This window comes from Aquarana catesbeiana, linkage group LG04, assembly GCF_042186555.1.
Source record: "Aquarana catesbeiana isolate 2022-GZ linkage group LG04, ASM4218655v1, whole genome shotgun sequence".
Lineage (NCBI taxonomy): Eukaryota > Metazoa > Chordata > Amphibia > Anura > Ranidae > Aquarana > Aquarana catesbeiana.
Genome location: NC_133327.1, coordinates 522907381 through 522933630, shown reverse-complemented (window position 1 = coordinate 522933630; position 26250 = coordinate 522907381). Strand labels below are relative to the sequence as shown.

The window sequence follows — 26250 nt, the reverse complement described above, 5'->3', positions numbered from 1 at the left end:
GGACTGGCAGGAACACCAGGGATTACACATAAAGGAAGCAAAAAAAAAAAGAGAACAGGATACTTTTTCATACAAGTACATGGTACAGCAGCAATATATCAGGAATTTGAAATGCTGGGGTAAAAACACTTTAACCATCAAATTTATGGCTAGTTTCATAGAGAAGGTCAATGTTAAAAAAATCTATTTATTCTTATATTGAATTTTTTGTTAAGTGGAACTGTTGGTCTGCTGCTTTTTCTTTATACTGTGTAAGTATGCAAAGCATATTTGCCAATATTGTTGCCACTGACACTAATAAAGAGGGAGGGGGTTAATATTGCTGCTTTTGCTCTGAACTGAATGCCACTTCCCAGAAACTTTTTGCGTAGCTTTGTCAGTTGCAGCATGTCACTTCCATATATGATGGTGTAAGAAGTGGATATAATGGTAGTATGCAGGTAAGCGGAGGGGCCTGGAAGATTGTTCCCATTATATGCATACCTTTGCCCAGTTTTATTATGAAGCCATCACTTATGTTATTGAATTAGAAATTGTAAAAAAAAAAAAAAAATGGTTGATTTAGATGTGGCTACATATGTTGCCCCCTGGCCCTTTTAAGTTGAGTGCTACTGGCCCTTGTGGAGGGTTTATAATGGACTAGTAAGTATAACAAATATATTTGACAGGTGATTTATAACTTTATAAAGATGCCCAGAAAATTATATTTTTCCAAGGGGAAATTGGTTAATTAAAGTGTTTGTATTAAACACCAACCTGCAGTTGACTACTAATCACTATTTATTCTTTATACAATTACACAGATTACCTGGGAATTGAGTAGGAGGACTTGCTGGCAATGCTTACATAGAAAAGTTAGCTAGTGAAATAATGTGTGTGCGTTATGTGATGTTTGCAACCATCAAACTGATAAGCCAACAACAGAAAGAAGCCTATTGTTTAGCAAACAGTCCAACTGTGTCTGTAGAGCAGTCCAACTGTGTCTGTAGAGCAAACTTGTCCCGTTGCATGCCCAGGTGTTCAGTGTTAGGAATCACATAGCTAAAATATTACTACAATTCCTTTGGCTCAATATACTAAAATGTTTTCACACCAAGCTAAAGACTGTTCTCACTTCTGTCTAAACTATCTCTAGAATCACTGCAACCACTATAACATAATTCCATAGCCAAGTTGATAAAAAAAATATTTTCTCCTTGTTGCTTTATGACTGATTCTACAACAGCTGCATAAAATGCATAGAATGCGCAATGCATTCTATCATTTGCACCATGGAGGGAATGATTAAAGCTTTAATGCAGCCAAAACTTTTTTTTACTGTTTTGGTGCCAGTTCACGTCAGCAGTGGCTGATAATATCACATCACATTGTAACCTTTAATTAAAAAAAAAAAAAATTAAAAGATCACATTGTGACAATTCAGTTAAATTCACCACAGCAGCGTGGCACTGTAGTGTACTGTGCTACAATTCATTTTAGTGAAAAAAAAGTACTGCATGGTGTGGGGTTTTTTTTTCTGTGCACACCGCTGCAGCACAGTGATGTGACCTGACCTTTTTGAGATTAAGACATAATGCTTTCTCTATATATTGGGACTGAGCTCTGAATGGCCGCCCAGTGCAGACCAATGCACCTGGTGTGAATGAGCTCTTAGATAAAATAGCAAGGATTGGACCCACTAACAGTTTTTTTATTACCATGGGAGAGCACTAGTAGTAAGGTACTTTGGTTTAGATCAAAGATAAACAAATTTCTGCCCAACATCTGTTTCCAAACTGCAAGTCCCATCATACTTTTGCCTCTGGGAGTCATGCTTGTGGCTGTCAGTTAGAAACTGACTGAAAACTGACTTTTAGTATTTGTTCTGAACTTTGAGGATCTTTGAGAATTAAACCTTCACATACAAAAATAAAAAAATAGCCCCTGGGAGATTTATGCCATAACCCACTGGTATGTCCCACATATTAGCACATTATGGCAGACTTACATTACCTGTCAAACGATCCCCTCCTGCAATGCTGTGTCAGTGCTCTCCACTTAAGTGAGTACTTCTGTCTTTCCCCAGTCTGATGTCATGCTCCTTCTAGAACGATACCAGGGAATACCGAGTAGCTTAAAAATGGTGCAGGAGTGTCTTCTTATGGGATTCTGGATACCCAGTATCTCACTGAAAGGAGCATGACATCACCCTCACCTAGGCTCCTCGAGAGGAACATGGGGTTTAGTAAGTATAATTATGAACTTTTTTTACTACAAGGTTTTTTATTTTATTTATTGCAGCATCTTGGCATTGGGAGGCCAATGCATATAAATAGACCAAATTAATGTAAGGTCTGCTTTAACAGTGTTACTGCAGCTCTCAAGTCACAAGCAAGGCGCTCATACACACAAAGGGTCCTAAACACGCATATCAGCCCCACCCAGCTGCAGCAGATTTCAGCCTGCTATAGACTTTGACAAGCTGGATTCCTTCCTGGTGCACTAAAGGACTAGAATTGCACGCAAAGTGTCAGTGTTAAAATATAAGACAAACATTCTCTCAGTTCTAAGTAAATATTTGTACAACTTCCACTTTTGCCCATTTTTATAAAATACAGAAAAAAAAACTACCTTTATTTGTCCTTTAGAACAAGGATCACTGCACACTGATCGAACCATTTCACTTTTATTCATCTGCATCTTTTCATCATAAATGGATAAATTTCCTTCATGCCAAGTTCCTACAAGAACATAATCGTATCGGCTTGGCTCAATTAATTGAAGATTCATGATATCATATCTAAAGTTGGAAAGAAATTATTGTTTCATTGAAGGTTCCTCTCATTCACCACTCTTATCATTCTTTACATTACATTCTCATCCATATGTTGATCAATGAGCTCACAAACAAATGAACAGAACAGCTAATACAAATAAATGCAAACCATGTATAGTTTGTAAACATGTGAACATTTTAGCTTTTACATGGTATTTTAATTTTTCTCTTGCTAAAGTGGATTCAGTAACAGATATACAGTATTTTGTTTAATTAATGAGTGTATGTTAAGTATTAAACATTTAATCATTTAATTATTAATCTCATATGTATTTAATATTCAAATATGAAATACTTTAATTATTTACTATTTAAAATTAAATGTTTAATAATTAAGTATGTGTAACTGATCACTGGGGCAGAGGAGATTTTTCAAGTCATCTCTGTCTAGGCAAAATCACTTGACAGGATCTCACTGAGTGCATTTCAATATTACATATAACTATAAGAGCTCCTCACAGGTTTAATGCAAGTGTCTACGTTTTCAAACCTATGTTGTGTAACATCCTCTCTCTTTTTGCTGTTTGTATCACCAGTCCTTATCAGACTTCCAAAGTAAGCTTGAATCTGATTGTTCTTTAGATTACTATTAAGAGTTCCACAGGGTTCTTATTGTGCAGATAAGGTTTATCAACTGCAAGATGTTAAAAATGTACCAATACATTTCAAGCGTGCAAGGGCTTCTTCATCAGGGCACTAGACTTTTTAACTGTGGTTTGTCTGGAATGAAATAGAATCTTTAAAATGTATTGTGACGGGGCGTGGCCTGCACTGAAGCCAGATGGCAACTTAGCTGAGGTGCTCCGACATACCAGGGATACAGCGGCACACAGCAATGGGACACTCAATCACCCCAAAACCTTGGTGATCCAGCTCAGGACATCCCGGGGACCATGTCCAATAAGCAGCAAGGTGTTAGGAAGCCCCAGCACCTCACGGACTTCTTCTCCGCGGTCGTGGATGGAGACAGCCAAAATGGCGCCGAGGCCTATACACCACCGGCGGCCTCCCAGCACACGAGGGCCTCAGTCCAAAAGCTACTCCCCAGCTAGCCAGAGCTCCTACCCTCCCTCCTCATCTACTAATAGCCCTGCCAAATCTAAACCCAGGCTGGATGGCAACGTATTGGGCCCAGAAACGAGTCCTGCTTCAGACTCAGGGGATGATACGAGAGAATTGCCAGAGCCCACTGAAATGTTCCCTACCCTAAATAAACCTGTATTAGATACAGTACTAAAGGACATGCTCCTATCTTTACGCAGTACTATCCAGTCAGACATGGCTACATGCATGCACAGATTTAACCGGGAAGTACAAGAGGTGGGGAACAGAGTAAATCACATAGAATCCAAGATGGAGGTATGCAGGCACAATTAATGACTTGGTGGATGCATATGATGAAAGGGAGAAAGATAATGAATGGATCAAAGCTAAATTAGCTGACATGGAGGACAGGTCCAGGAAGAACAATTTAAAGATAAGGGAGATCCCTGAAACAGTACAGTAATCTGAATTGAACCTCTATGCAACGACCCTCTTTAATGCCGACCTGTCACAGTACATACTTCAAAAAAGGAAAAACCTGACCACAGTGACTAAAGTTCTCCGAAACCATAAAATTGCCTACAGATGGGGTTACCCCATGAAACTAACTGTCACCAAAGACAATCATACATACTCGATCACTTCTTTGGAAAAAGGGATTGTCCTGTTAAAAGAATGGGACATCCTTCCTAACCCAGACAGGGAAAACCCAGCCACCAGCACCCTGCTTCTCATAGAGAGGGAATGGAAAAAAAGTTACTGCAAAAAATGCAAAATCACATACCAGTACTTAATCTGAGCCCGATTGGCCCGATTTAAAGCCTAATCCCTGGAAACCCAGGCCACCCAGGACAACACAGTTGTTTTCACCCCCCACCTTACTTAGCAGCAGCTGCCCAAGTTTGGAGTATATCCACTCCACCGGATGCACCACGTTAGGTGCACATTACTGATATTCATGTTATGTTGGTATGTTCTCTACTTCAAGGACTCATCATTTCTACACAACAAAGTCGACAACACCAATGATACAACTGAAATACACCAAAGACTGCCTGGCATCACTGTAAAGTGTAATCGGATCATCAACTGTGAGTACAAACTCACCCACACACGATGCCAACTTGACTACTACTTGCTCCACTGGAAATCAATACTGAACAGAGCTTCCGCCAAAACACAAGGAACTTGCATTTCAACTATAGCAGATAACCCAGATCTCCACCATGTCAATTAACTTCCTAACCATAAACACCAAAGGGCTAAATCACCCGGCAAAGCATAGCTCCCTGTGGAAGGAAGCTATCACGCATAATTGTGATGTCCTATGTGCGCAAGAAACTCACTTTAGTTCCCTAAATCCTCCCAAGTGCTCCAATAGACATTATCCTCAAATTTTTACTGCAAATGCAGAATCCAAAACCAAGGGAGTCCTTATACCTATCAGAGACTCTGTTGCTTTTAAACTACACAAAGAAATAAGCGACTCCCAGGGAAGATTCCTATTGCTAGTATGTGACCTCAACAACACAACCTACACAATAGCCAAAGTGTACTCACCCAATAAACATCAAATTCACTTTTTTCCACAAAATAATGCGAAAAGTTAAAGCTCATCAGGAAGGCTTACTAGTAATTTGCGGGGACTTTAATATTACCCCAGATCCAACAATGTACTCAACAACTCAATGCAAATAACCAGCACAATCACTATTACCCTCCATCAACAAGCAGAATTTACATGATGCATGGAGATGCTTCCACGTTGGTGAAAAGGACTTTACTTTTTTTTCTCCGCCTCATCGTGTGTATACTAGAATAGACATTTTTCTAGTGGATCAACAAACACTGCTTCAAACTAAAAATGTCATGATTAACTCAATTACATGGTCGGACCATGCCTCAGTTGTCCTCTCCATAGCGGACTCGTCTTCTGTTAGGACGAGCCTGGTGTGGAGAATCAACTCCTTCCTGTTACAACAAGAAAAAATGAAAGTAATATTTAAAACCAAGTTGCAGGAGTTTTTTGACAATAATACTGGATCTGTTTGTGACATTTTCATGATATGCCCACAAGGCATTTATGTGGGGTATTGGCATTCAAGTTGGGGCTAGGGCCAGGAGGCAGAGGCAAAATGGTTTTCTGACCTGACCCGAGAAATATCACAGATAGACACCCAAAACAAAACCAACACTACCCCGGCTCTATCCCAAAAATTGCTACAACTTAGATATGAATTAAGACTTCTTTTGCTAGATAATTTTGAAAAATCCAGTAAGAAACTGAAAAAATGACATACTACACCCACGATAATAGAGCAGGCAAATTGTTAGCACAAACTCTAAACGGGCATAGATATAAATCCCATACATCATCCATCCAGGAACAAAACAAAAAGGGTATCATCCCCCAAAAATAGCGGATGCCTTTAGCTATTACTTTAGTTCTCTATATAATCTCAAAAACGACTCAACGACACATCAACCTACCCCTGAAGCCATTGACTGCTTTCTATCAAATTTACCCATACCGAAATAATTCGATAGTCAATTGAATTCCCTAAATGCACCTTTCACTGATATAGACATATATAAAATCATAGAATCACTGCCCTTGAACAAGTCTCCAGGCCCAGATGGCTTCAGTGGGGAATATTACAAAGAATTCAAAACCATATTGACCCCCCACCTTTGACAGATTTTTGATGCCTCTGCTGTCTCTGCCTCTTTCCCTCCTGAAATGCTGGAAGTGTTGATTGTAACACTGCCTAAACCAGGGAAAGAACCAGACTCCCCCGCAAACTTTAGACCAATCTCACTGTTGAATGTAGACGTGAAGCTGTATGCTAAATTATTAGCTTCACGGCTTGTTAACATACTGCCCACGATTATACATCCAGATCAAACTGGATTCACTAAGCATAGGCAAACGTCAGATGCCACTCATAGATTGATTAATATTATCCATTTAGCGGAGATGCAGCGAAGGTCTTCTCTGCTGATAGCACTGGATGCGGAGAAGGCCTTCGACCGCATTCATTGGCAATACCTGACTAGGACTCTGGAGACTTTTGGATTTAGAGGAAATATCTTATCAGCCATAACTGCATTATACTCCAAACCATTAGCCCGACTGTACTTAGTGGGAATATTATCATACCCATTCTCCATATCCAATGGAACAAAGCAAGGGTGCCCATTATCCCCCCCCTTATATTCAATATCCTTATGGAACCCCTTGCTATTTATATTAGAGAGCATCTGAATATCAGGGGGTTCCCGACAGGTACTAACGAACATACCATTAGCTTATTTGCAGACGATATCATAATGATTTTAACGGAGGTGGAGTCTTCCCTGGCAGAGGTACATGCAGCTTTGAAAATGTTTAACTAAATCTCATATTATAAAGTGAATGAAAGCAAATCCCATATAATGGGATTAGGTATTGATGATGCCAATAAGTCTAAGTTGAATCAACATTATCCATATACCTGGAGCACCAGTGGTTTAAAATCCTTAAAAGCATAAATATAAATGATATTATATTATATTATAAAGGCATAACTCTGACAGTAACAACTGACCAACTAGTAGATGCGAACTACAAGTATTTTCTCAATACCCTGGAATCGAAACTGAAGAACATCACTAAATCAGAACTAACGTGGTCAGGCAGAATAGCAGCAATCAAAATGATGATCCTACCCCAATTTATATACTTGTTTAGAGTGTTACCTATCCCTGTTCCCAGTAACTTTTTTTACTAAAGCACGATCCACACTAAATAGGTATCTATGGCAAGGAAAGAAAGCTAGATGTGCGTTCAGCAAATTGATCAAATCTAGAAACACAGGGGGAGTAGGCCATATATTACTTAAAGACTACTACCTAGCAGCCACTCTAGCTCAAGTGAAACAGTGGTTTCCTCAAAACCAAACACCTAGATGGTTAGAACTAGAACAACACCAATGCCTCAATAACAAACCCCATGATTTTCTACTGACTAGTGCTCTACAGGCTCAGACACCAAAAACACTATCTCCCACTATGGTGGCCTTGATCCAATCCTGGCCAGTATTTATGAACACTCCTATGAAAGACTCCAATTCTAAATCTATACCATTACCTATATCTAGTCTTCAATTATTAATCCCTAACTTGGAAGTGGACACTGGGCTTCTATGGGCATATTCACAGTAGACGACATTAAAATAGGCCCCACTGTAAAAACCTTCAGAGTGGCCCAAATTGAATATAACCTCCAACTAAAGGATCAATTCACATACCTTCAAGTAAAACATCTCTTGACATCAATACATACCTCACAAACCTGGACACAACCATTAAGGGAATTTCGTTATTTTACAACTACTTGAACCAAAAATTGGAGTTTTCCAAAACACCATCAATGAGAACATAGAAAATAGATTTAATGATCACATACACTTCTGAACAATGGATAGCAGCACTCATGAATACTTACAAAGCCACTAAAAGCTTCAACCTATAGGAACTTACACAAAAAATTCTCTTAAGGTGGTACTTAACACCTACCAGAATAGTGGGATTTAACCACCAAATGTCCCCTCTTTGCTGGAGACAATGCGGATACAGGGGCTCTCCCTTTCACATACTGTGGTTATGTCCCAGACTGAGACCCTTTTGGACTAAAATATTTATATTAATAGGGAAATTCAGTGACTCAAAATCCCCTCTCCCCAATCCAGGACTAGCCATACTTTCACTAGGTATTGAAGAATACCCACAACCAACAAGAAAAATAGTTTTACATATATTGTTGAGCGCTAGACTAGAATTGGTCAAAAAATGGAAAACTCCAGAAATCCCAAGCATAGATGAGATCATAAGAACCACCAACTTACACATTACATATGAAGCAATGTTTGCATCTTCACAGGGCAATCATAATTTGAATTTCCCCCACTGGCGCCCCTGCTTTGAATGGCATAATAATAATAAACCTTCTAATAACTGAAGCTCTTTTAAGTTGAATGTAGATGCATAGTGGCACCCGATATTCATGTTACCCCCCTCCCAAGTTATTACCACAGTTATAAGTTTTTAGAAAGTGATGAATCCGAATGAATCAGTATTACATTTGTCTAAGGATTTATATCCACCTCTGAATGATATGAATATTAATGATAGTGTAACAGCTTAACCCAAAACCTTCAAAGACGGACGCAGTGAGCTCCCTATGGGGCATCCGTTAACAATAATCTGTTCCCTTTTTTTGTAAACTAACATTGATGGTATGAACTGATTGTTATATACAATTCATAACTGTGATCTAGGCCAAATATGTGTGGGAGTCGCTCATGGGATCAGTACCTGTGAGCGATTCCAACACGCGGCCTGGTGAAAGATCCTACAAATCTTCAAACCATGAAAGCGCAACCATGAATATGACATTACATTGAATTAACTAAATGATCATCACGTGTAAGATGTTTCTATTACTATGTTATGTTTAAAAATCTTGAATAAAAATTATTGAATTTAAAATGTATTGTGACAGAGGAACATGCAGGCTGCTCTGGTCACTGGTTTAGCAGTTTGAATGGAGTGGTGAACTCCAACACTAGAGGTTCTTTTGTTTGTTCTGCATCAGGTCCAAAAAGTATTAACTCCAGTGCCACTGAAGGTGTGCTCCTCCTTCACTCTTCTTGAACTCCCAGATTGCATATATCAGTTATTTACATTTTTATACTGATGTTTTATATCTGTTTTACTATGTACTGCATTTTTTATTTTTTTTTATTTAAAGATGCACACAAGATAACAATTAAATGTAAACAGCAAGCGGCTGGTGTGCAAAGAAATACAGTCAACAGGGTAATAGCATTCAATGTAAATACCACAATCCAACAGTATCTGCATATAAGACTCAAAAAGACAGGTATGTTAATTTGAATAAAGATTATGAATTATCTGAAAAAAGAGAATCCAATAATGAATGAATATATTGAACGATGCCCAGCTGTGACAAAGTGCATCCATTTTTGAGCTTAGAAAAAGGTTATGAAGGAAAGGAGAGGAGTGAATGGGACGAGGAAGGAAAGGAAAGAGTAGTAGAAAAAAAAGGGGTTAAGGGGAGAGGATGCGGACAGCACCCAGTTAGCCACATACCATTAAGTCCAAGATAGGCATAAATGCTTCATAAGTATTGAGCATATTTATCAGAGAAACAAAACTGATCCCAGCAGAACCATCTGGTCTTATGTTCTTCCAATTTGTCCCGGAGAGCAGAGGTCAGATGCTCCATGCTTTCTACATCATTCACTGTGGCAAACCATTGTGCAAGAGTATGAGGAGATTGTTATTTCCACATGGCTGGGATGCATGCTCTAGCTGCATTAAGTAAATGTTTATGGTACTTTTTCTGGGAAAGAGGGGTCAGGTTTAGAACTGCTGCAGGGTCTTCGGACAATCAGATATCCATAAATTTGTGGATAAATTGGAGTACTTGCTACCAGAATGGACATATGCTAGGACACTCCTAAAAGAAGTGCAAAAGTGTGCCCTTATGGGAATCACATCTCCAGCAACGATCGCCCAATTGTGGGAATAGTTTGGCCAGTACAGATGGGGGTTCTATACCACCGTGTCAGTGGCGGCCCATCCATAGGGGGCGCCCGGGCGCCGCCCCCCCCCCCTCCTGTAGTCGAAAAAAAAATAAAAAATTAAATAAATAAATAAATAAATACATTTTAAAACGGCCCCTTTAAGTACAAAATGAAAAAAAAAAAAAAAAAGTCCTTTAACAAAGTGCACTGTGGCGCCGGACGCAGTGCACTATGGGAAGCGCCACGTCAATGCAATCACGAGATTGCAGACATGGCGCTTCATTTGCGTGCTTTTAACCCGCCTTGTGGCGCAAAGAAAATGCAGATTAGCTTCTGCCCGTAGAATCAGTGTGATTCTATGGGCGGGAGCATTGCTTTTCAAATCTTGAGGTCACTTCCGGCTTTCGTGAAACAGACGAAAGCCAGAAGTGACGTCGGCAGCTCCGTTCTTAGGCCGAGCGGAGCTGCAAGAGGAAGGTAAGAGCAGTATGAGGGATGGGTTTCAGTCTGGCAAGGAGGGTGAGCTCCAGCACAGCATCTGTATCTGTCCCTCTCTTCCCCATTCCCCCCCCTCTCCTGTCTCACTAACACACGGACTCTTCCTATACACAGACAGAGGGGGAGGGGGAGGGGGAGGGGAATGGACACATACACAGGACGTGCTGATCTGAGGTCTGAATATGACACTTGCAGGGGAAGGGGGGCACGTTATCAAAAAAAGATAATCACAGTGATTTGGGGGGCTGGGAGAGGATGCTGTATGTGCTAGGGGCCACTTTGGGAGCAGAGAGGATTTGTGCTAGAAGGGGGGTTGAATATAAAATTAGACCCCCCCCAGCACAAATCCTCTCTGCTCCCAAAGTGGCCCCTAGCACATACAGCATCCTCTCCCAGCCCCCCAAATCACTGTGAGTATCCTTCTTTGATAACTTGCCCCCCTTCCCCCTTGTTCAAAGAGATGCTGGCTGCTATTAAGGGGACAATCGTGGTTTCTGGGATCAGTGGACACAGTGGATGTGTTTTGATGACACAGTGGATGCGTTTTTGATGACACAGTGGATGCGTTTTTGATGACACAGTGGATGCGTTTTGATGACACAGTGAATGCGTTTTTTGATGACACAGTAGATGCGGTTTTGATGACACAGTGGATGCGTTTTTGATGACACAGTGGATGTGTTTTTGATGACACAGTAGATGCGTTTTGATGACACAGTAGATGCGTTTTGATGACACAGTGAATGCGTTTTTGATGACACAGTGGATGCGTTTTTGATGACACAGTGGATGCGTTTTTGATGACACAGTGCATGCGTTTTTGAAGACACAGTGAATGCGTTTTGATGACACAGTGAATGTGTTTTTGATGACACAGTGAATGCATTTTGATGACACAGTGGATGCGTTTTTGATGACACAGTGGATGCGTTTTTGATGACACAGTAGATGCGTTTTGATGACACAGTGGATGCGTTTTGATGACACAGTGAATGCGTTTTGAAGACACAGTGGCTGCATTTTTTATGACAGTGGATGCGTTTTTGATGACACAGTGGATGCATTTTTGATGACACAGTGGCTGTGTTTTGATGACAGTGGCTGCGTTTTGATGACAGTGGCTACGATTGATAACACAGTGGCTGCGTTTTGATGGCAGTGGCTGCGATTGATGTTTTTTTTTCAGAATTTTTCAGTTTGTTTGTGCCCCCCCAAAAATTTTGAGCACCAGCCGCCACTGCACCGTGTTATGATTTTTGTAAGCGGTTTCCTTTGCCATTCTGTATTTTTTAACATATTTTATTTTTGGGTTAAACATTTAATACAAGGATTTCAAAACAAGTGATAAATAGTGAAAAATAAAATAAGTAGGAAGGCCAGTATGGTGGCCTGAATTTATGGGAGGAGCCCGGGGGGTATTTAACCAGCGCGCTCACCTGTGGTGCTTGTCGGTTTCCTGTGCATGATATACGTCACTAGGCCGACTATTCCGATTTCAGCGTTCGCAAATACTTGGCTCACAAGTTCCCGCATTCGTGATCTCCGTGCCCGAGAGTTTTGAAGTCCGCGTTTACCGATGCGTTCGCACCACGCGTCTGGCTGGGCTGTCGCAGGTAGGGTCCCCTCGGATTTTTGTTTTTATGTACGTTATGTCATGTCACTAAACCGTGATATCAGAATTACGAATCACTCGCAAATTTCACGAACGTAACCGCATGTGTATTACTCGCACTGTCGTCATGTTACCATTTCGCGTTATCTGAGGAAACCACAGCGACGCAAGCGTCGCTTCATTTCTGACAGGTCTTAATTGTTAAACATGTGTCAGTAGACAGCCATAGCGATTCGTAAATGCATAAATCTTTTCGAACCACGTCAGTTCGATACCAATCATTTCTCATTTCTGAAACATTTCTAAATACATTTCTAACATTTCAAACCATTTCAAATCATTTCTCATTTCAGTCACGTACCGCGCTCCGATCCGAATCCAGTCGCACCTAAAAGATGCACCGATTCGCTCCGGTGTGCCCCAGTAGTTACGGCCTCATTTCAGTACATGCTCCAGAGTCACGTCATTATCAGTCGTTATGACTCATCGATTCGTACCTCTGTCATGGTTATCATTTCATTTCCACGTATCACGCTCCGATACGAATTCAGTCGCATGGAAATGCACCGATTCGTCTCGGCGTGCCCCAGGTATTAGCCACATTTCAGTACATGCTCCAGAGTCCGATTCATAGTCAGTTGCTACAGCAGCACGACTGATTCGCGCCTCTGTCATGGCAAACAATATGTTACACCTGCACTTACCGCGCTCCGCTTCGAATCCAGTCGCATCCTCCATGCACCGATTCATTACGGCGTGCCCCAGGGCTCAGCCTCATTTCTGAAACATGCTCCAGAGTCTGGATCATAGCTAGTCGCAGATATCGGGCGACCGATCCGCATCTCTGTCATGGAATTGCTATCATTTCACTCCCACAGCGCATCACCGTTTCGAAACCAGTCGCATCCGAGATGCACCGATTCGTCACGGAATGCCTCAGTTGTTTCGGCCGTATCCATACCTATACCAGAGCTCGGTGCGTTGCCAGTCGCAAAATGCGGCACAACCAATTCGAGCCTCGGTCAAGGTAAACATTTCTCTCATTTCGTTTCTTACTGCGCTCCGATTCGAATCCAGATGCATCAAACATGCACCGATTCGTCCCGGTGTGCACCAAAGTTTTTCAGTTGCCTCATTTCAGTACATGCTCCAGAGCCCGGTTCACGGTCGGATCAGTCACGACACGACCAAGCCGGACCTCTGTCATGGAGTTCACTCATTTCATAATCAAGGCAAACATTTCAAATCATTTCATTATCACAAGATTGTAAGCACCATATAAGTCATTGCTTCAAGTTAGTCAGCAAACCCTTCACGAACTATCACCTTTCATTTTCCTCCAGGTCAGTCAAAGTTCAGTAGGTCCACCCTGCACCAGGTTGGACGATATCCCCCCAGGTAAAAAAAAAAAAAAGTGGGAGAAAATAAGTCGAGTAAGTATGACTCAGGGAATCAAAGAAAAAACTTTGTCACCCCCAATAGGTTACAGTCAACCAAAAATAAGAGCTCAAAGACAGGATATTCTCACCAGATCAACCATGTCGCAGGCCGGCAGCGAAGACTTCACGGCCCCTCTGTCACCTTCCCCGGTCTCAGAGAGCGGCAGCGTGCAGTCCCTCAGGGGATGGACTATCCCCAAACTGACGGCAGAGCTAAGACGCAGAGGTGTGCCCTTCCCCGCCACAGCGAGGAAAGGTGAGCTGTTCAAACTCCTCTTTCCCCCACCAGCAGCAGGACCCAGTACCCAGCAGGCATCCCTCCAGTCAATATCTTCAGCCATCTCACAACTTCACACGATGGTGTCGTCCCTGTCTACCTCGGTCACAGACGTACAAACCAGGGTGGCACTCCTGGAGGCACGACCGGCCGCGGCTATCCCCGACCCAACCGCAACCCAAACCTTAACACCCCTTCCTGCAGGTACCTCAGGCTGGAGCCCCATTGTCTACCCCTCCCATTTGGTTCCAACCAGCATCAGGAAGGACATTTTGGACGGCAGGGACGTCAACCTGGCCTCTCTCCTTATTTCTGTGCACGATCTGGCAGAAAATAAGGCCTACTCCTGGGGTGACATATCGGTGGTCCTTAAAGCCAAAGACCCCAGTCTGAACCGCAAGTTATCCGTCCCAGAATTCACCCTGGCCTTTGGCATGCTGAGAGACGTCCTATGCTCAGCCGCCCCCAGCAGAAGGGAAGAGCTGGACTTATACCTCCATACAGTAGTAGACTTGGGCTACAAGTATGGAGGATTTTCCTTTTACGACTACCACCGTTCCTTTTCCGCAAAGGCTGCTGCCAGACTCACACAGTTCCAAACAACAACAAATTGGAGTTTCATGGATACAGAGCTGTTCTACCGCCATTTTGCCGGCTTACGCTCACCCCTGTGTGCGATTTGCCAGTCCTCCACCCACACTGCCACCTGGTGCGCCAATGCAACAACCAGACGTCTCTTCGAATTTCCCTCTACCTCCGGTGCACTTCAGGGAGTCGGCCCCTGAACAAACGCCTCAGGTGGACAAATTCAGACGCCCAGTCCGAACCGTGGGAGGGGCAGCCATCTGCAATAATTACAATTATGGGTCCTGCAACTTCAGTCAGTACCGCCTACTCCACATCTGCACCTTATGCCAAAGAGCGCACCCAAGAAACCTGTGCGAAGTCAAACAACAGAAGAGGGCATGACTAAGCCGGATCAACGTCTTATGGCTAGGACTCTACCTCACCTCACATCCCACCCCCTCCCTGGCCACCTACCTTATCCAGGGCTTCACAGTAGGCTTTCACACCGGCCTCATTTCACTACCCCACAGTACTTACGAATGTGGGAATCTTCGTTCAGCGGCCATTGACGAACAAGCCATAGATCGGCTCTTACAAGCAGAAGTAGACCGAGAGTACGTCATAGGCCCCTTCACTCAGCCCCCTTTCAGCACTTGGAGAGTCAGCCCTATTGGGCTTGTCAAGGGCAAATTCACAAATAAATTACGTTTGGTGTACGACCTGTCTGCGCCTCATTCTTCCCACATCCCCAGTCTCAATTCCCTGATCCCCTCCGAAGAATTCTCCCTAAAATATTCCTCCGTGGACATGGCAATCCAAGCAGTCATCAAAGCAGGTACAGGTGCCTGGCTTTCCAAAGCCGACATCTCGGATGCCTTCAAGCTCCTGCCTATACACCCATCCCTTTGGTGCTGGCACGGCATCAATTGGAAGGAGGCATATTATTTTGCCACAAAACTAACGTTTGGTTTGAAGAGTAGCCCTTGGCTCTTCGACACATTCGCTCAATCCCTCGCTTGGATACTGGTACACAAGGCTCAGTGCCAAGAAGTCATCCATTACCTGGACGACTTCCTACTAATAGAACCTCCCAGCAAGCCCCCAGGAGACCTCGACAAACTCAGAGTGGTATTCGGGAATCTCAATGTTCCCATCGCCGAGCACAAAGTCGACGGCCCAGCACACAACATCACCTTTCTCGGAGTCAACTTAGACGCCTGCACTATGCAAGCCAGTCTCCACCTCGATAAACTAACCCGCATCAGGGCGGTCCTTCACAAATTCACCCACACCAAAGGGTGTACCAAAAAGCAGTTGCAATCTCTCCTGGGAATGCTTAATTTCGCCATGCGAATTATTCCACAAGGCCGCACCTTCGTGTCACGTCTGCTGAGATTCCTGTCAGAAACACAAGACCCCGATCAGATCCTGAATCTAGACTCCGCAGCAATAGCGGACCTATCTATGTGGGAGGAATTCCTGTCCGCCTGGAATGGCATATCCCTATTTATACCCATGGTGTCGGCCCTTTCACCTCAGGTGGTGACAGACGCTGCAGCTTCCACAGGTTTCGCGGCAATTTTTGGCCACCAATGGTTTTCAGGACCCTGGCCTCAACAGATACTGTTGATACCCGGCTTTACCCGAACATCTTCCCTCTTCGAACTCTATCCCATAGTGGCAGCTGCACAACTCTGGGGTCACCATTGGACAGGGCAAACCGTGGTCTTCACCACTGACAATCAGGCCACGGCAGACATCATCAACAAAGGCAGGTCCAAGTCCCTAGCAGTCATGTCCTTCCTGCGCAGATTGGTACAACTGTCCTTACAGCATCAGTTTAACATTCACTGTGCATTTATTCCAGGCAGATACAATTTAGCTGCTGACGCACTGTCACGTTTTAACTACACCTCCTTTTTCAAACAGGTTCCCGCAGCCGATCCAGTGTCGGCCCCTATCCCCGTCTGGTCACAGCTGACCCTGGACTAGCTCAACATTTACAAGGAGCAACGCAGCTCATCAATCACTCACTCTCTCATAACACACTCAAAGCCTACCAGACAGCTTGGAGGGCATTCAATAAATTCCTCACATCCTGCTGTAAAGGACCAACAGATGTCAAACAGGTACTGGCCTTCACTTCATACTGCCATACTCAGCTGGCCTTATCTTACAATACCATTCGGCTATATCTAGCCGCATACAACATTTCTTGACTCTTGAAGACCCCACAAAATCTTCACTGTTCTCATCACACGCTATACGAGCCATCCTTAGGGGCATTCAGAAACAACAACCAGTGATCAGCATCAAGCGCTTACCCATCACGGGGCCCATCTTCAGGGAGATGTCGACTATTCTGGCTACTTCTCCATTCGGTCTGCTCCCCAGCACGGTCCTACAAGCAGCCATATATTTGGCTTACTATGGGTTCTTGCGACCTGGCGAGTTCACCTGTAACAGCCCCACAGACCAAGTACTATGCAGACGGCACTTGCTTCGCTACCAAGACCATTTTATCCTTCACCTCGAGGTTTCTAAAACCCAGCAAACAGGCTCTGGAGTAGACATTCACCTCTACAAAACTAATAACAGCTGGTGTCCAGTCACCGTACTTAACCGTCTCCTGTCACTCCTGCCTGAACAACCGGACACCTGTCCTCTTCTACCATTCCCAGTTAAACCTTTAAGTGCCTGTCAGTTTGTGAAACACATAAGGATACTTCTCCGCAATCTTCACCTTAACCCCAGTCAGTATTCCGGACACTCCTTTCGTATCGGAGCAGCCTCCGCAGCATCCCGCCATGGGGTCCCAGACCACGTCATCAAAAGATTAGGCAGGTGGAAATCAGCCTGCTTCGCCCGGTATATCCCCAATCCTCAAGTAGAGATGGCACAGGCATTTTCAAAATTGGCTCAATGAATAACTGAAAACCAATAAATATTATACCCCTACCTGAATGTTTTTGCCCCCTTATTTTGGCATACCGGCCATTAGACCAAGGCACACTTTCAGGTCCATTTCATATGGTAAGTCCACACTTCCAGGTCTATTTCTGATGGTAAGTCTTATGTTAACTATAAATGTTATCTATGTCCATATCGGACATAGGGCTCCAACCATAAGTAGGAAGGCCAGTATGGTGGCCTGAATTTATGGGAGGAGCCCGGGGGGTATTTAACCAGCCCGCTCACCTGTGGTGCTTGTCGGTTTCCTGTGCGCGATACCCACCCTCCCTTCCCCATTTCACAGCATTTCTCAACTATTCATTTCTCTTTACAGAATAATCATTTCTTAAACCAGGGTATGCCCCCTTATTTTGGCATACCGGCCATTAGACCAAGGCACACTTTCAGGTCCATTTCATATGGTAAGTCCACACTTCCAGGTCTATTTCTGATGGTAAGTCTTATGTTAACCTCCCTGGCGGTATGATTATTTCGGATTTTAGGTGCTGAAAGCGGTACCATTATTTTGCATGGAAATTTGGTGTTTTATATTGTAGGTCTGTAAATCTTAACAATAACACACTTAAATCTGTCCAAACCAGAGTCTAGTAGATATCCCGGGTATGATAAAGTTTGAAACACAAAAACATAAATTATAATATAATAAATAAAAATAAATAATTAAAAACAATTTTAAAAAATAGTAATAAAATAAATTTCCCCACAATTCACTATCGCTCAATTCTGCAAGTGTTCTAATTTACTATCGCTGTTTTCTAGCTGGTCTAAAGCCACTTTTGACGTAAAGGGACACTTTTTGGTTGCTATGGACAATCTCCAGTTTCCAGGCAGAAAGAACAGTGTATATCATGTAAAACTGCATGCAGGGCATGGGCCAGAGCACTGGGGACAAAAGGGATGTGAAATCATTTCATACAGTACTGTAATCTGTAAGATTACAGTACTGTATGTGTTATGATTTTGACAGTTTTTTGAATTTGCCGCCAGGCTCCGCCCCCGTGCGTCGCGCCGCTCGCAGGGAACGGAGCCTGGCACGGAGAGGCTTCGGAGGAGGACGGAGCCCTCGGACACTGCGGGGGACATCGCAGGATCCCGGGGACAAGGTAAGTAACGCCGCCCCAGGATCCTGCAATGCGATCCCGAGTGTGGCTCGGGGTTACCGCTAATGGTACTGAATTTTAACCCCGAGCCACACTCGGGAATACCGCCAGGGAGGTTAACTATAAATGTTATCTATGTCCATATGGGACATAGGGCTCCAACCATAAGTGCAGCTTTCCCCTTTAAAAGTGGAAAAACAACCTTACAAGTACCACCAAAAAATATGTAAAAAGGTATGGCGCTAACTCAAAAACCAAATCATATGTCATAAAGAGCAAAATTGTGTATCATATAATGTGATAACATAAAAAAACAGTCCAAAGAACTAGACGTTCCATATAAGGAATAACAAAATCTTCACAGAACGATCCAGTCACCGTGATAAAAAGATAAAGTGTCTTAATTAATTTTCTTTAAGTCATGCTGCACTGCAAAGAGTGTGTAAGAAATGCACTCTCACCAACCATCTAAGCTAGATACGCTGTATAATAATTCCAGCTCCTCAATCGTCAGCTCTTAGGGGGATCCAGTACTGGTGATGGCTCTTAACCCTGGAATTATCTCCATATAATATTCTAACAAATAGGACTCAGTAAAAACATATAAAACTATCATCATGTAGTATGTTTATTACATGATGGAGATCAGAGAAATATAAAAAATGCTCACTTACATTTGAGGGTGCTATAAGTCAGCACCAACATGTACAACTCAGTTCAAAGTACGCTTGCTGTCTATCCGAGATGCGGCGTGCGTTCCAAAACACAGACTGTAGGAGAATAAGAATATGCATGCATCATGCATACTAGAGGAAGTACAACTGGGGGAATCCATAGTGGAGAAGGATCTGGGGGTTTTGGTAGATCATAAGCTTAATAATAGCATGCAATGCCAAGCTGTGGTTTCCAAAGTGAGCAAAATCTTTTCTTGTAGTAAGAGAGGTTTGGATTCCAGAGATAGATACAGTTGTGCTCATAAAAGTTTATATACCCTGGGAGAATTTATGATTTATGAAAAAAATGCGCCGCGCCTAGGGGTGTAACTGAATAACTGTAAATCTAAGTACAAATCATAGATAATAAAGAGTGCAAATCAAATAGAGCCTAAAGCTCTGATCACTTACTAAGATCACCTGCTGTGTGAATCCTAAAGCTCTGATCACTTACTAAGATCACCTGCTGTGTGAATCCTATGAACAAACACACTAACAAATAACTAGTGCAATAAAACACAAAGTGCAATGTGCATAGAAAAACGTAATAAGATAAATATACAATCCACAGTGATTAAAATATAATCATTCCTAATAAGGTGTATATGCTAAAAAATGTTACACATATGTAGATCCACTGTGATTAAAATGAAAGAGAAAAAAAAAAAATTAAATAAAACAATATATATATTCGTAAATCAATCACATGCATGGGCGAATTGAAACTATAATTGCCCTAATAAAGGTGTTCAAATCACATCCGTGAAAGAATCTTCCAATCCAGTAACATAAAGTGACCAAGTTCAAATAAAAGTCAGTGTAATGGTGATGGTTCAAAGAAAAAGTTCCGGTTTTGAATCAAACGTGCCCAAGAAAAACATGCTGTGAAGTGCCTTGGTGACCCCCAATGTGATTGCGCTCACCTTGGAGCGTGTGACACAGGTTTTAATTGTGTCAATACACGCTTTTGGAGCCACCCCTGGGCTCAGTATTAGGTACAGCTGATTCCCACACTAGATTCTTTATGGCTCCACTCACATCAGACCATATAAAAGAAAAAGGCTAATATAGTATAATACCGTAGGATACTTTTATTAAAATCACATCCAATCCCCACATGGGGTACTCACATTTATAAGGTGCTCATGTGCACCAAACATAACATAGGAAAAAACGGCTGTGCGGCGTGCTGCAGGGTGTGAGAGCTCCACAACCCAGCTCTGTGCTGATCGCTCCGTCCTGGCCAATCCAGGACGGAGCGATCAGCACAGAGCTGGGTTGTGGAGCTCTCACACCCTGCAGCACGCCGCACAGCCGTTTTTTCCTATGTTATGTTTGGTGCACATGAGCACCTTATAAATGTGAGTACCCCATGTGGGGATTGGATGTGATTTTAATAAAAGTATCCTACGGTATTATACTATATTAGCCTTTTTCTTTTATATGGTCTGATGTGAGTGGAGCCATAAAGAATCTAGTGTGGGAATCAGCTGTACCTAATACTGAGCCCAGGGGTGGCTCCAAAAGCGTGTATTGACACAATTAAAACCTGTGTCACACGCTCCAAGGTGAGCGCAATCACATTGGGGGTCACCAAGGCACTTCACAGCATGTTTTTCTTGGGCACGTTTGATTCAAAACCGGAACTTTTTCTTTGAACCATCACCATTACACTGACTTTTATTTGAACTTGGTCACTTTATGTTACTGGATTGGAAGATTCTTTCACGGATGTGATTTGAACACCTTTATTAGGGCAATTATAGTTTCAATTCGCCCATGCATGTGATTGATTTACTCTGTTTGTGCTTTACGAATATATATATTGTTTTATTTAATTTTTTTTTTTCTCTTTCATTTTAATCACAGTGGATCTACATATGTGTAACATTTTTTAGCATATACACCTTATTAGGAATGATTATATTTTAATCACTGTGGATTGTATATTTATCTTATTACGTTTTTCTATGCACATTGCACTTTGTGTTTTATTGCACTAGTTATTTGTTAGTGTGTTTGTTCATAGGATTCACACAGCAGGTGATCTTAGTAAGTGATCAGAGCTTTAGGATTCACACAGCAGGTGATCTTAGTAAGTGATCAGAGCTTTAGGCTCTATTTGATTTGCACTCTTTATTATCTATGATTTGTACTTAGATTTACAGTTATTCAGTTACACCCCTAGGCGCGGCGCATTTTTTTCATATATCATTTATCGCACGGTCATGAATACGTGATCTGCGCCTGCAGCCGGGTAGCTGTTTGGTTGAATTTCCATTAAGGCACTGGATAATTGTGGCTCGCAGGATTTTTTTCCATAATTCAGAATTTATGATTTCTTGGCCATTTTTCAGAGAATATGAATGATAACACAAAGGCATTTCTTTCACTCGTGTTTGGCTGAAGCCATTTATTATCAATCAACTGTGTTTACTCTTTTTAAATCATAATGACAACAGAAACTACTAAAATTACCCTGAAGTTTACATACCCTGGTGATTTTGGCCTGATATCATGCACACAAGTTGACACAAAGGGGTTTGAATGGCTATTAAAGGTAACCATCCTGACCTGTGATCTGTTTGCTTGTAATTAGTGTGTGTATAAAAGGTCAATGAGTTTCTGGACTCCTGACAGACCCTTCCATCTTTCAACCAGTGCTGCACTGACGTTTTTTGAATTCTGAGTCATGGGGAAAGCAAAAGAATTGTCAAAGGATCTGCGGGAAAAGATAGTTGAACTGTATAAAACAGGAAAGGGATATAAAAAGATATCCAAGGAAATGAGACTGCCAATCAGCAGTGTTCAAACTGTAATCAAGAAGTAGAAAATGAGGGGTTCTGTTAAAACCAAACCACAGTCAGGTAGACCAACTACAATTTCAGCCACAACTGCCAGGAAAATTGTTCGGGATGCAAAGAAAAACCCACAAATAACTTCAGGTGAAATACAGGACTCTCTGAAAACATGTGGTGTGGCCGTTTCAAGATGCACAATAAGGTGGCACTTGAAGAAAGATGGGCTGCATGGTTGAGTCACCAGAAGAAAGCCATTACTACACAAATGTCACAAAGTATCCTGCTTACAATACACCAAACAGCACAGAGACAAGCCTCAAACCTTCTGGCACAAAGTCATTTGGAGTGATGAGACCAAAATTGAGCTTTTTGGCCACAACCAATAAATGCTACATTTGGAGAGAAGTCAACAAGGCCTATGATGAAAGGTACACCATTCCTACTATGAAACACAGAGGTGGATCACAGATATTTTGGGGATGTGCGAGCTACAAAGGCACAGGGAATTTGGTCAAAATCGATGGCAAGATGAATGCAGTATGTTTTTAAAAGATACTGGAGGAACATTTGCATTCGACAGCCAGGAAGCTGCGCATGGGAAGTACTTGGACATTCCAACATTACAATGTTACAAAACACAAGGCCAAGTCGACCTGTCATTGGCTACAGCAGAATAAAGTGAAGGTTCTGGAGTGGCCACCTCAGTCTCCTGACCTCAATATCATTGAGCCACTCTGGGGAGATCTCAAACGTGCAGTTCATGTAAGACAGCCCAAGAATTTACAGGAACTGGAGGCTTTTTACCAAGAGGAATGGGCAGCTTTATCATCTGAGAAGATAAAGAGCTTCATCCACAAATACCACAAAAGACTTCAAGCTGTCATTGATGTTAAAGGGCAATGCACGGTATTAAGTACTGGGGTATGTAAACTTTTGACCAGGGGCATTTGGGTAGTTTCTGTTGTCATTATGATTTAAAAAGAGTAAACGCAGTTGATTGATAATAAATGGCTTCAGCCAAACACTAACCATGAGTGAAAGAAAAGTTTTTGTGTTATCATTCATATTCTCTGAAAAATGGCCAAGAAATCTTAAATTCTGCCAGGGTATGTAAACTTATGAGCACAGCTGTATAATTTTGCCCCTGCACAAATCATTAGTAAGACCTCATCTGGAATATGCAGTTCAATTTTGGGCACCAGTTCTCAAAAAGGATATCGGGGAACTGGAGAAAGTGCAGTGAAGGGCAACCAAACTGATAAGAGGCATGGAGGAGCTCAGCTATGAGGAAAGATTAGAGGAACTGAATTTATTCTCTCTTGAGAATAGGAAAATAAGGGGGATAAGCTCAACGTGGACACATACATAAGTGGTCCATATAGTGAACTTGGTATTGAGTTATTCACTTTAAGGTCATCACAGAGGACAAGGGGGCACTCTTTATGTCTAGAGGAAAAAAGATTTCCTCTCAAAATACGGAAAGGTTTCTTCACAGTAAGAGCTGTGAAAATGTGGAATAGACTCCCTCCAGAGGTGGTTCTGGCCAGATCAGTAGATTGCTTTAAAAAAGGACTGGATTCTTTCCTTAATGTACATATTATAACTGGGTACTAACATTTATAAGTAAAGTTGATCCAGGGAATATCTTATTGCCTCTCGGGGGATCAGGAAGCAATTTTTTCCCCTGCTGTAGCAAATTGGATCATGCTTTGGTGGGGTTTTTAGCCTTCCCCTGGATCAATTGTGGGTGAAGGATTGTGTATATGGTATTGTATGATATTATTAATTTTTTTTTTTTATTGGTTGAACTGGATAGGCTTGTGTCTTTTTTCAACTTGACTAACTATGTAATTATGTAACTTCTAGTTCTTTGAACTTTGATTTATGTTGATTATCACATTATATGATACAAAACTTTGCTCTTTATGATAAATGATTTGATTTTTGAGTTAGCGCCATACTCTACATATTTTTTTGTGGGTATTTAATACAAGCATGAAGCTGTAATTTGGGACCACAGAGCTTTATGGATTTTTACAAAGAAAAGGCAAAACAGCAGCTGACTCTTTCTCTAATTGCAATTCTGGATCTCCAGTCTGAACAGGAGAGAGAAGAGAGGGGATAAGTGACTTATTTAAATTTGAGCTTGGGATTGAGGTTATCAAGCTCCGTTCCACGCATGCACAGAAAAGACTTAATTTCTTTTCATGAAATTAAATGGCCTCCTCATAGGAATGAGAACGGAGAATTAAAAAAAAAAAATCTCTTTACCCAATCTCTGTCCTATTTTCAGAATTTCTCACTCTTGCTATGTTTCCAATGAACGTTTCAGTTATTTTAAAGTGACTCTTGTCAATAAATTTGATTTTCAAGTGATTGTTTGCACATAATAAGGAAAATAGGAAAAAAATAAGGAAAACTCAATTTTATTTTTACAATTTAATGTCATTAATTAAAAGTTAATTGTTACTTTCAACCTATTGGAATCTAAATTTTCTAAAACTTTTAGGCTCCATGCACACTGGGCTTAAAAAAAGTATGTTCTCTCGGGAGTAAAAAAACGCTCATATAGAGCTTTCATTGTACAAAGGTGAGATGAGTTTAGGAGAGTTTTATGTTTTTTCTCCCTCCAAGCTCCAATCAGAAATGTGAACCAGAAGGTTTTTATTTCTGCCTCTAAACGTTAAATTCAAAATATACCACTTAACGTCCTAATGTGCATGGACACATAGGATGACATTGAGCTGCTACTACAGGCAGAACACAAAACTCCTGTAGAAGCAACATTTTTTAAGCCAGTGTGCATGGAGCCTTATACTGTTGAACTGTTTTCTTTGCATGGCAACATTGTTACAAAACACAGCTGCATTTTCATTTCATTCCTCACATAATTTCTTCAGCGGTTTCCTAGAATTCTGCAAGGAAAATGGAATGAAAATTGAACACATCCCTGCAATAAAAATTACATTTTTATAAGGACACTTTTCAAAACCCTTGAACATTTAATGATAGTAAGCTGGAGGAGCTTTTTTTTTAACATTGAGACTAATTACCGGTAGATGGTTAAAGTAAAGGAACTTTTACTTATCAGTCAGTTTTAAAAAGTGCTACCAAGGCCAACATTGGTGGCTCCAGATCAGAGGCTGGTAGAGATCTGCAATAAGGTTTGCAGAGAAATTTTGCAAAGTATACATAATTTATCTGTAGAGGATTGTTCTGGAGATCAACATTGTACATTTTTTCACACTCCTAAAACATACCTTCCAGGGGCATCTCCTTTTTCATCAAAAAATACATCTTCTCCAGAGATACCTGGAAATCTGCTTTTTATTAGAAATTCAAGGAGTTTGCTTCCATCAATAGGTTTCATTGCATCACATAGTCCAACATATCCCGGACAAAGGGCTGAATGCATGTTATGTAGACCATGGGCCATTGCATATATTGCATTAATGACAAAGCCCATTTTACTGTCCTGTACATAGTTTTCCTTCAAACTTTCATCACCTAAAAAAAAAAAAAAAAAAAAAAAAGAGTGAAAATACAATATTCATTTCACACTAAACATACTGCATTTCCCTAAACAAATGTATGGGCTTTTGTGGTGAATACGAAAAGTGCTAAACTCTGGAAATCAGATCTTTATCTGACAACGGTGAACTGAAATTAAATTTGTTACATAGTTAAATACAGTAGTAATCCAGGTTTAGAAAAGATACACGTCCATCCAGTACAACAGAAAAAATGAATGCATAAACGGAAAACCCTATACCCACAGTTGATCTAGAAGAAGGCAAAAAACCCTATAAAGCAATCTACTG

At 41.6% G+C, this 26250-nt stretch overlaps 1 protein-coding gene across 5 annotated transcripts in view; it reads right to left on the bottom strand.

The window, feature by feature from the left end:
• The window catches only part of GRM1 (glutamate metabotropic receptor 1), a 697757-nt gene that overhangs the window by 36114 nt on the left and 635393 nt on the right, over positions 1–26250 (bottom strand). For all 5 annotated transcript variants that reach the window (XM_073627812.1, XM_073627814.1, XM_073627815.1 and 2 more), the window contains exons 5-6: positions 25690–25936; positions 2611–2779 (exon numbers count right to left, since the gene is read on the bottom strand). In XM_073627812.1, the coding sequence (XP_073483913.1) occupies positions 2611–2779; positions 25690–25936 (416 nt within the window). The remainder of the gene's footprint in view (positions 1–2610; positions 2780–25689; positions 25937–26250) is intronic.